Source organism: Chenopodium quinoa, unplaced genomic scaffold, assembly GCF_001683475.1.
Source record: "Chenopodium quinoa cultivar QQ74 unplaced genomic scaffold, ASM168347v1, whole genome shotgun sequence".
NCBI classification, from domain to species: domain Eukaryota; kingdom Viridiplantae; phylum Streptophyta; class Magnoliopsida; order Caryophyllales; family Amaranthaceae; genus Chenopodium; species Chenopodium quinoa.
In genome coordinates, this window is record NW_018745024.1 from 11,267,587 (window position 1) to 11,280,172 (window position 12,586).

Sequence of the window (12,586 nt, forward strand, 5' to 3'; positions counted from 1 at the left end):
CCTTACATAGAAAATTAGGGTTGGTATGTAATTGACTAATCGTTCTCTCGTTCACCTTAATCCTTATTTCTTCTTGTTTTAATCTATGGTGGGTAGATCGTGAAAGGGTTCTTTAATTATCATGCTTAACCTTGTTCTTCCCATAAGAACTTAATATTTAATTAAATCGGCTTACGTTATACTTCCTTTATTGTCAACAAATAAGTTTCTTAGGTATATGTATTTAATTAAGATTTTAATATGAGTTAGGTGTTTCGAAAATAACTTAAAATACAAGACTTAAAGTGACTAAAAGATAATTGTAACTTCGTAAGTTGGTTAGAGTGCTCACACCTTATTAATCTCAAGATAAAACGGAGCTATGGTGTGAGAGAAAAATGTGGTGCGGGATGATTGAAGATTTATTTATGAGTATTTGGCCTAAGAATGAATACCAAAATATACTCTATATAGTTATTTATTGACAAAGCAAGTATGTATGTATTTGATAATTAACATGCATTTTTATTTCACATAAAATCACTCCAAAAACAAAATAACCAAAGTCCAAATGCACAACATATGTAATAAAAGAAAATTGACGCAAGAATGGACAAATATGTGATTAAATGGTCGACTAATTATCGGACTAATTCCTCATAATTCTATCGTATTTCACTTGTGTAAGTTAATTGTATTGAAACATTATTCTTGAGGTATAGAAGTTCTACCTTTTTTTTTTTTTTTTTTTTTTTTTTTTTTTGTTCTCTTTTAAATATTTGAATTTAAAAAGTTATTTTCAGTTTAATTAATATAGTTATTGGTGGATTAAGTCCTAGCACTATACAAACCTCCTCGTGTCACACAATTACAAGGAATATCTCCATCTATAATTTCCGCGGTGCTTTATAAGGTTGACTAGATCATCGACGCGGCGTACAAATACGGCATTGATTGTGAAACTACGGCAGTCACCAGTTTGTAAAATTGGACTATCCTCGTCTACTTTTTGCAATTTTTCGTTAATACCCTTGTTGTTCGTAATTAGAATTTTTTTCCGTATGATAAAAAAAACTAAAGTGCTATCTCTGTTAACTATTATTTGCAAAAGGAATATTTTATATCTCACAAATAATACCCCTTTGTTGCAAATAATACTTAACGGAGGTAATATAACAAAATAAAATGAAGGGAATATATATTCTTCCCATTTAACTTACATACATTGTGCAGTATTATTATAAACTCGTATTATAAACTCGATTCTAATTATGTACAATGCATGCGTACATGCACTTGTAATTACAATTGTAAGAACAATAATGAAAATCGATAGACAAAGAACACCATACATATTCAATAAGGGTTATAATGTTGTTAGTTAAAATTATAGCATATATTGATGAGTTTAGGATATTGGGAATGGTTCATGATACGCAAAGTTATTGATGTTGTCCCTAGCTTAGCAAAATCATTATTAAAGATTAAATATGAAGTAAAAGAACATTAAAGATGTACATTACAAGTTAAGTGCGGCAATAAAATATGATAATCAAAGTAGTGTTTCTTAATTTAACATTTCATTTTCATAGTGTCCTTTTTTAAACAACTTTTCTTTCGGTTGCTAATCTAATTTGTTTACTCCTACTAGTTTATCATAATTATCAAGGACTAACAAAACGTAATTGCTAATTACAATTATATGCAATAAACTATTATTTGATGTTGAAAAGTAAACTCCTAATAAGCATTACATGAAGGTTTCATGCCTTACCACTAAGTCAAATTGACTATGTAAACTTGTCAAAACATCACCTAGCTAGGAAGAGAATATACTAAAACTTCAATTCTGAAAATAATACGGGTAACTATATTACGTACTCTATAAGTCTAATTTATACTTCGTACTTTATACTCCGTAGTAGACTTGGCAATTTCCGACCCGGTTTCAAACCCATATTACTGAGAGAGAACCCAAATCCGAACCCGACCCGATTCAAATGGCCCGAAATAGATCAACCCGATATGATCCATTTATCATAATTTGTAATGATCCAAACAATTCATACCACTTAAACCAAATGACCCAAACAATCCGAAATTTAACCCAAATCCGACCCGTTGACCCAAATTGACAAGTCTAGTCCATAGTAATTAGTAATAAAGACTAAGAATAATACACAAATAATATTTTACGAAATTATATATAGCAACTCATCAATTTTCACATGATTAATGGAGTATAAAATGTTATTTGTAGCAAGGCCGGCCTGCAACTTAGTGCTCAAGCATTACATGAAGACATGCAAGCCATATGATATTAACGGATTATATATTTTGCAATCAATCATTTATTTAATTTGCAACTATATATCTCTAACCCACCAATACAATTTTTCCTCTTAAAAACATTTTCAACACAAATCATAATAATAACTTCAAAAAATTGGTTTTATGTTATGGGCGGTCCAAAATGTCTCATTTTAATCTTAGCCCTTAGTTTCTTTGTTGTAGGAATCCTGACCATTGATGTAGATCCTAAATCGCCGAGTCAACTCGAATGCACCGGTTCGATGGCGGAGTGCACGGTGGGGGACGAGTTCGACGAGTCGGAGTTCATGGTGGACTCGGAGACTAATCGGCGTATATTAAAGGCTAAATCAAAGTACATTAGCTACGGTGCAATGAACAAGAATAAAACGCCGTGTTCTCGACGTGGTGCTTCTTACTACAATTGCAAGCCAGGTGCACAAGCTAATCCCTACAAACGTGGGTGTAGTAATATCTCCCGTTGTAGAAGGGGTTGAAAACTTTAATTACGGGTCCATCGGTCTGTCCGTATTTAGTTGTCACGTTAAAGATTCAGATGACACTGCTAACGCGACAATTAATATTTTGAAAGGTGGTAACATATACGCTAGTTTATTTACTTCATATTTATATGTTATAATATTCTGAACTCTGATTATTGCTATTAGTCTATTATCTTATATTGTATATGTCAATTAGCTTAATTTGGGATGATCCTAAATACATGAGGTTATATATATATCGGCTGCAACGTTTATTCTTTGTGGCTCTATCTACCAAATAAATCTTTTACTTTTACTAACCTCTCTTTTAAATTTTTTACCATTTTTCTTCGTGGTTATGATTTATGTGTCAATATTCCTTAACCAAAGGTTTATGTTTTAATAATTATGTCATCTAGAATACTTGATGGATTATGTGCATTATTAAATGGATGAAGTTGTTGTTTTGACTTTTTTTTTGGTTAAAATAGGGAATGACTAGATTAAGTTTTTGGTGGATTGGTTGTTGGTGGGTAGAATTGGCATTTTGTAAACTTATACGCGTTAGACAACTATTGTTGTGGTATTATTTGTAGAGAATTGGTATTTTCTTTGTAATCTCCTTGGTGTTTTATAATGTTGTACTACTTGTTTATAATAAAGGTCTTTCTCACATCATCAACATGTGATTGACTAATACTTTGTTCTCCTAATTCTTGTTTATTGTAGATGCCAACTCATTAGATTAGTAACATTTTCTTTTAAATAATTACATCTTTTGACTTTTCATGTATCAAAAATTAGGATTAGGCATGTAATTATGTAAATATACATTTCTTTAATAAATATGGCTTCAAATTCCTTGAATAAAATTGAAAGTAGGTAAAAAAAGAAATTGTACACAAGCATATAGTTTCTCCGGATTATTTATTTATTTATTACATACCATAACTCTCCGTCATTGTCAGCATTAGAAAAACTGCATAAATGTACACGTACAATATGTTATTTCTACAGTTATTGCTTTCGAAGAAGTGATATAGCTTAGGAGTCAAATTTGTTAGAATAAATTCAAGGTTGATCGCCCTATTAAGATGACTAAACTCTAAATTAAACTCCTTAACGTATGAAATTAAGCATGTATTGATCAAAATGAGACTTACACAATCTCCTTTGGTGAATCCTCTAGCAAGTGTGACTTTTGTATTTATTTGATTTAGGTTTTTAGGGCCATATTTGAATTATGAGTAATCAATTTAAATTCAAATGAACAATTGCATTCAATCCCGTTCTACATACCCAATATAACATTTAAAGACTATTTCAATTTTTATACGTAACAAGTTTAAAATCACAAGTTTTTATCAGATCAATTTTATCAAGTCTATTACAACGTAATGAAGTATATTTCAAAATATACGGAATATAAAATTGACAATTCGATTACGATAAATACTTATTGGCATTATTGCCTCGTCAACCTTCACGGATTGCGTGACACACATGTAGTACAGTAGTAGTTCATATCTGATCTGAACTCTTCAAAACCAAATTACCATTTCTCAATTAATGAGACCGCTTCACATATCTTATTTTCGAAATGCAAATTCATAACTTTGTGAGTTGTGACAGTACATCATTTTAAATTTCCCAATTTTTTAAAGGCAGTAGGAACGTCATTTTCAGTTGGACTAATTTTCCAAAGTTTGGAGTTCTTTTTATTAAATTAATAATCTCCAACTAATACTCTATTATCAATTTTTGTTTTTTTAAATATACCAAAATTATAACTGCTTCTCAAGAATATGCTCGCCCCTTTGCTAAAAGGTCTGAAATTATCCTCGACGCCGCCTCTCCCTCCTAAAGTCCTAACCTGAATAATTACAAAACTTTACTATTATTGCCAATTTAAATAATGCAGCTGTTAAAGATTAATCTGATTCATCTAGATTTAACTTAATTAAATCAATTGACCGTTGATGTAGTGATATTGGAACTAAACTTGATGGAGAGAATCCGTGTTCGATCCCCCACAAAATAATCGGGAGGAAACTAGAACCTAATCACTCAGAATTGATATCCGGATTCGGATTAGCCCAAAGGATGAAGCGGGAAGAACACCAAAAAAAAAAGTAACTTGATTCAAAACTTAATTTCATGTGCTCGATAATTTAACATGACTCAAAGCTGACTTGATTTGACTCTTTTTGATGATTCTTTGTCATAGCTAATCTATCCGGGTTTTTTTTAATGAAAAAATAATAACTTTAGGGCATGTTCTCATTGACTGAACTCAACTGAACTGAACTGAACTGAACTGAACTAAACTGAACTGAACTGAAATGAATATTTTATAAGAGAAGGAAATTAGGTGCTGAACAGAACTGAAATGAATATTTTATAAGAGAAGGAAATTAGGTGCTGAACTGAACTGAAATAAATATTTTATAAGAGAAGGAAATTAGATGCTGAACTGGATTGAACAGAACTTAAATGAATATTTTATAAGAGAAGGAAATTAGGTGCTGAATTGAACTGAACTGAATATTTTATAAGAGAAGGAAATTAGGTGCTGAACTGAACTGAACTGAATTGAGCTGAATTGAACTGAACCTGAATTTCAACGTAAGAGAACGGGCCCTTAGACCTAATTTTGGTAAAATAGAATGGTAATGTATATAGGTTGCACACGAGCAATCGATATTTTCCTGTATTAATTTGAAAGTGTATGACAAAATCATAAGTTAGGGCCTGTTTCGATTTACTAAATTGAACTGAACTGCTTGGAGCTGAAATGAACTGAATATTTTATGAGAGAGAGAAATTAGAATTAGAGCTGAACTGATTAGAGCTAAACTGAACTGAAATTAAGCCGAAAAAAACAGACCCTTTTATTAACATATTTTAATATTAATCCTTGGTTAAATATTTTCACTTTAATTTTAGATAAGATAAGTTTTTATAAGGAAAATCCAAGTTCAAATTACCACTAATAAAGTTTTATTAAGGTTTATTAAGTTTAAATCATTATTACATGACTATCTTGATTTTCTTATAAGTGCATACTTGATTTTGACTTTATCATCTCGAATTTAAATCTAATTAGTCTTAAAAAAAATTTAAGGTGAACATATCACACCCTTAAATGTAATCTTGCATTGTTGCTAGAGGAGTTCATAAAACTGTCCGGACCTAAAAAATGAACCGATTTGGTCTTCAGGTCTAAAAGCTTAATTTTTCGTTCTGGTTCAAAACCCTATAAAAAAGGGTCTTGAAGTAGACTGATTTTTTCTTAAAATTATGCGTGAACCTTAAATAATGGTTTCCTTTGCTTTTTTGAAGTTTTCCACAAACTAATTAAACATTTCTTAAATCGGTCTGGTTCGGGGTTTAGATCAATTCTTTCGGTCCAATCCGGATTCAGTCCCAGCTTAATCGGACCACTCTTCAGTTCTTGAAATTCTAATTTTCGATCTTTAGTCCAGTTCGGTTTTAGACCAATAAATATCCCTAATTATTGCATGTACAATTATATCATTTCCGTATAATAAAAGTCAATTGAATCTTGTAATATTTTACTCACAAGTCAATATTCAAAATTATGCTACATTTGATGTTATAAAAAATGTTGTTGAAACAATATAATTCCCCAATTGTAATTTAATTTAATTATAATATCATAAGATCTAAATTTAATAAATTAACAAAGTCAATTAATTTTCTTAATTATTTACCTTAATAATGTCACACTACACCAATCCTAGCACATGTTAAAATCTCCTCTTTTTTTAAAAAAATAAAAAATAAAAAAATCACACATCAAAATTAAATCATTGACATGTCCTCAGTCCAATGTCAAACGTCTCACTTAACCACCTCTCACGCAATTTTCTTTTAATTTTTTTTAATCAAAATAAAAACCTCTTAAAAATGGCAATATTCGTAAATAATCCAAAAACCAAGCCCAATTTCCCAACAAAACCGCTACTTATAATACTCTACTTCCACCCTCAAAGTCTCAAACTAGCCGTTCCCATTTCACAGCTGTCCAAACAATCCCTTATTCTAGTGAGAGAAACAAACCCCAAAAAACCCCTCTTTTTAGAGAGAGAGACAAACTCAATCCCAAAAAAATTCAACCTATTTTTCCAGAAGTGAGAAAAACAAACAATCTCACCAACAAAAATGGCCGACAATAGAAAGCTAGTAGCAATAATAGCCGTTGGATTATTCCTAGCTCTAATCTCAACCGTAGATGCAGGGGTTGATCTTGATCCAACGGTAATGGGGTTGTTCGGAAGTGGTGGATCTGGGTGTAAAGGAACAGTTGATGAATGTTTGGGGATGAATGAAGAAGATGAAATGGATTCAGAAATTTACAGGCGTATTTTAGCAACAAATAACTATATTAGTTATAATGCGCTGAATAAGAACAGAGTTCCTTGTTCAAGACGTGGTGCTTCGTACTATAATTGTCGTCCAGGTGCTCAAGCTAATCCTTACTCTCGTGGTTGCAGTGCTATTACTCGTTGTGCAAGACGCTAAGAATTTTTTTTTATTTTTTTTTATTTTTATTTTGTTATTATGATGATGATTATTATTAGCCCATTTCTTAATTTTCTAAAACAAAAAAGGAAAAAAATGTTGTAATTTTTATTATTTTTTATTTTTATATTAATTCTATGATTTGGGGTTTGTTTGGTATACATGGATAAAAAGAATCAAGGTAAGAGGAATTTAAAGATGGGTTTGTTGTTAATGTTAATTTCATTGTGATACACTTTTTTTTGGGTTTTGTATTATATTGGTAATAAATATTTAGTTATTCTTTTTATGAGATGAGATGAGATTTACTTCATAATAATGATAATTTGTTATGTATGAACTTTGAAGTATAAGTCGTCAAATTGAATTTGGTTTGCTATTTTTTTTTGGTTCCAATTTTACCCCTTGGGTTGTTGATTTGAGGTAGGTGGTGTGGTTGGAATTAATTTTGGTGTGTTTTTGAATGAAATTTAGGCTTCAATTATTATTGTTATTTGGTAAAAGTTGGCATTGACTTGTGGGTATGAACTAAAGGTAGTTGTATACTTGTATAGTTGTATTGCATCTTTAATTGGTGGCTTTAGCTTTTGAAAATTTGAATTGTTCATGTAGTTACTTTTCTTAGCCTTTGTTTAAAGTTAGAGGAAGAAAAGAATAGGAGAAATATAAAGTTAGAGATTTAAGAAATGTAAAGTATTGTGTAAATAGAATGAAATTCTTTCATCTTTTGATTAAAAAATAGGAGGGGGGGATTCTCTTATGTAAAGTATGCACCATAGGAATTTCATAAAAGTTCATGTTCATAAAATTTTAAGTGGTTTTAGAGCTCACTTGCGGACAGTGTTGTAGACGAGATTTAATTTTGTGTTAAAGTGTGTAATTAGTAACATGAGTAAGAAATTAAGAATATTTTTGGGCAGAATTAGAGGGAATTACTGCTACATTGTTGCCATTTTTTGATTAGTTCCCAAATTCCTGGATTTTTGGTTACAAGGTAGATTTTGTTCTTATAGTCCTAGGAAGTGACTTTTGTCCAAAAATAAGTAATCTGAATTTTCAGTATCACTTATTTCTTAATAGATACTCTAGTTGTATAATTAGACATTAGATTAGGAGAATTTGATTTTATAAAAGATACTCAAATTTCTTCCACAATTCAAGCCAATTCTAGAGGAATAGACCAAGAAATCGTCAACATTGTTTCAATAAATTACTCCGTACACGATATATGACTTCCTAACATCGAATTCAATCTAAGGAACGATTCCTTAACTCTAAGGGGCGGCAATTGCCAAAATACAATTATTGTACGATTTTCAATATCTCCATTTCAAAAGGGTTGGTAGTTGTCATATTATTCAAGATTTTACCTATCGTTAATAAAAAGTTACACGACATGTACAGTATTTTACTACTACTAAATTGTAGTGGAAACAATTGTCGAATCTTTAATTTAAAATTTTTCTCTTTCATGGGATGTCGTTTTTATGGGGGAAGATTTTGTATCCCAGCTAAAGAAGTGGATTAGTGAGTTGGCAAGAATAAGCATATGGTCTTTTGTCATTGTATACTAATTTCGTAAACAAAAGGAGATTAGTGAAAGGAATCCACCAACTATGTCATTAACTAAACATTACTATGAAAATTAAGGATTATATTATACTTTGTATTATATTATTTCTATCATATTGAAATATTATAATTGTACATATTATGATTGAGATGGCTGGAATTTGGTGGCTTTGTGGTTGCAAAATTAATTTGCAACTATGAAAATGTTTGGTTGTAAAATTACAAATAAGGCCATATCACATGGGAAATGGGTGTACCTAATGATTTTTGGAAGGAGTATATTGTGGATTGATGAAATTTCTAAGAAGAAGTTGTTAATAGTTTGTCTGTCATTTTTTAAAATTTCAATTAATAAAAAAAAAAAAAAAAGATTGTTGAGCTGTTTTGATTTGAATAAGGTGGGGTCCAATCACACCTATTGTAGATAATCAATCAAATCAAAAAAATAGAGGAATCGGTTTGATGGTGTATGTTGTGTGATTTGCCAAACAATATTGTGGGGGAATGGACCCCGTACTAGATTCCTAACTCTCTTCTTTTCAACACGGAACTTTCGTTGATTTTTGTGGTCACTTTAGAAGTTTTATGTTCTAGCTTGTGAGTGTGGAAAAGGGTAACCCAATTGCATACACCGATACCAAGCTTTGAGTTGGTGGGGAACTTACCTTTTGATATCACAAGTTTGAGCCTCATCAACTATAAAAATGCTTGGGAGTAGGAGAATTTTCTTACTTTCTCCCTCTACTTTCAAGCGTTAACTAGCGAAGTTGGGCTGACTAAACCCGAGAGAGGTATCGGTTTAGTATGATATTTCATCTTACCTTAAAAAAATAATAAAAAATTGTATACACCAATAACGTGTTCGACAGTCAGAGAATTGGATGGAATTTCGTTTATATCATGTTCTATAGGACTTTGTAATTCATATGCTAAAACTATTACTCCTATCTAACATTGTGCCTAGTAATTAATAACGTGTTCTAAAATAACTGTATCTTTAAAACCATCCTACTAAATTTTAAGTTCATTGAAAGTAAGTTGATTAGAGAGGGATTTTCTTTGATTTGAAATGCCAATTTAAAAAATATATATGGTTCCATTTCTCTAGTCTTTAGATTCCTTTAATCCTTTCAGTCTCACGCTCAATAGGCTAAAACCCTTGAAAGCACAAAATAAGGCACAAAAGAAGGATAAAAAATCACCTCTAAATTTCTATGATGAGATTCGATTCCATAACCTTAAAGTCATGAAAATTAACCACAAGAACAAATAACACTTTGTACTTAGTAACATGTTCTGATGTTCATGTACTAGAGTAAATGGATTCAAGCATACGTGCACAATAAATAGCGTATTAAAGAGCACTCATGAATTCATTATTGTGTGCATGTTTTCAATACTTAGTACAGTACATATAAAGAACATTAGGTAAAATAAAAATAAAAAAACAACCCCTACCTAATTTTGGTAAAATGAGCAAAATCAAACCAGACAATTTGCCTTTGGCAACATGAACTTCCAAGTTATTTGTGTAAAAAATTTCTTGAATTTCTAATAGGTCTGTTCACAAAATTTGCACTTCTTCAATAAGACAGTAAAATTCTCTCCAAATATGGATTGAAAATTGTATAAAAAGAAGAATTTGAAACAGCTTACCGACAAGGAGGAAAGAATAGAAATTCTCACTTGTAGAAAGGTTTCATATGCTCTAAAAGCTCATGATCTTCACTTGTTAATGGTGATTGTGACATGAAAGAACTTTTCAACAACCAATCTAAGTGAATGATGTTTGTCTATACCTTTATTTATTACTCTGTATTTTTGTGTTTGTAGATTTTTTTTCAATGTTGATATGTTATTTTGAAGTGACAAATATAAGAAATGTTAAGAATTTCAAAAAAATTAATAATATACAAGTATTATGTTATAAAGCTATAGTACATAGATAACAAAATGCATTCACAGGTGCATATATTATGTGAAATATCTTTATTCATGTCTAACCGGAAAAACCTAATGTGATCTCATTAGACATCAACTAAACATATTTTTTGGTGTTTAGAGAGCCACAAAGGCGGGGTGAGAATCGATCCCACGATTTCCTAGAATCAGGAGAGAAGCTCTAACCACTTGAGCTATCCCTCACTCTCATCAACCAAACATAGTAGTACATCATATATCTAGGTGTGATTTGTCATCTACATACTAGTACCAAAGTAATAACTAAGGAGAGGAGCCGCTGCAAAGCCACCACGGCTTGGACTTGTTGGGTGCTAAAAAATGCAGCATACTACCTATTACCTATGCTGTAAACTGTTTTGCTAGTGCTAGAACAGCATTGCTTCCTTTGCATAGTTGTTGGCATCCCCGGCAGAGGTGAGTTTGATGTTAATGTAGATGTCGCGATGCTTAAAGTGAGTAGTTAGGTGTCAGCAATGGAGGTTGCTGCTGGTTTCGGGGGTGATCATTGCCCTGAGACTTGGGTTAATGAAGGTTGTGGTGGAAACAGATGCAAGAAATGTGATGAGGGCAATTAATTCTTATGAGTGGCAGATCCCCTAATGACTTGATTAGTTGATGTTAATAATATACCTCATCTGTCAAAGTAAGTGTAGCCGAGAATGTAGCTGAACATCTTGCTGCTCACTTGTCCCCCTTTGATGGGGTGGAGCAAATGTACTTTAAATCCTCTCCCTCATCTTCCTCTGAGCATTTATAAATCTCCTTCACTCCTGACTAATTTCCTCAAATAATAAACTTCAAGTTATTTTATTTTTTTTAAAAAAATATTTTATAAAGGTAAAGAGCTTATGCCAAGAAGAGAAAGAGGTAATAAATCATGACAAACACAAAAATAGAAATGAGCACACTAAATGGGAGCATAGGGAGTGTGTTGTAATTTGTAAAAGATGCAAGAAGGATTGACGAAATCAATAAGCATGGTAGCATGAGCAGGGATTTTATGTGCAATGGTTCACTTACGAATTTACGATGAGAGTTTCGTTTATCTTGAAGATTGTATAGTCTGGCGAATTATAGCTAGGTTACATTGTAAGGAGATAGTTCTCTTAAAACAATGTAATAAGTGCATAAACAGAAAATCATAACACATATATCGTAACTCATAAATCCTCAAACCTCTAAATAGTGCGCTTCACCCCTAGACCTCATCAACTCAACTCAACAACCGATTAACTAGACTCCTATAATGGTCGTTCAAACAAGGATTCGGGGCATTTCCTAACACAGTACTCCGCATTTTGTATAAGTATTACGAGTATCAATATAGTAGGACAGTACTAGCGGTCTCGATCTCGCTATCCCAAACAAACTAACTACTAGCGTCAGCGTTGGTCTGAGGTTGTTCACTGAAACTCGAAACTCGATATTGTTCGCATCTCCACATTCTTGTTTGAGTAGTTTGTCTAGACCACTTAAATTTTGTAATAATGTGATGAACTTATCAACTATTCATGTAAGAGTGTAAGACAACCATAAAATAATTAACATTGGCATTTAGCAATACCAACCGTTTACAATATATACTAAAGTTGAAATTTAGCATTATCCTTAGTTGTGGGCCTTGTGGCCCATATTCAAATGAATTGTAACTTTTTTACATGGTTTAAACTCAATTTTAGATATTTAAGTAGGGTAGGATAAATATCTGCCCCACAAAAATTGAAGTTATCAAAATA

At 31.6% G+C, this 12,586-nt stretch overlaps 1 protein-coding gene across 1 annotated transcript; it reads left to right on the forward strand.

Annotated features, from left to right (window-relative positions):
• Positions 1-6,778: 6,778 nt before the first annotated feature.
• Positions 6,779-7,613, forward strand: LOC110708677 (rapid alkalinization factor-like). Its single transcript, XM_021886869.1, has one exon. The coding sequence runs from the start codon at positions 6,957-6,959 to the stop codon at positions 7,314-7,316; it is 360 nt and encodes a 119-aa protein (XP_021742561.1). The 5' UTR covers positions 6,779-6,956; the 3' UTR covers positions 7,317-7,613.
• The last annotated feature ends 4,973 nt before the right edge of the window (positions 7,614-12,586 follow it).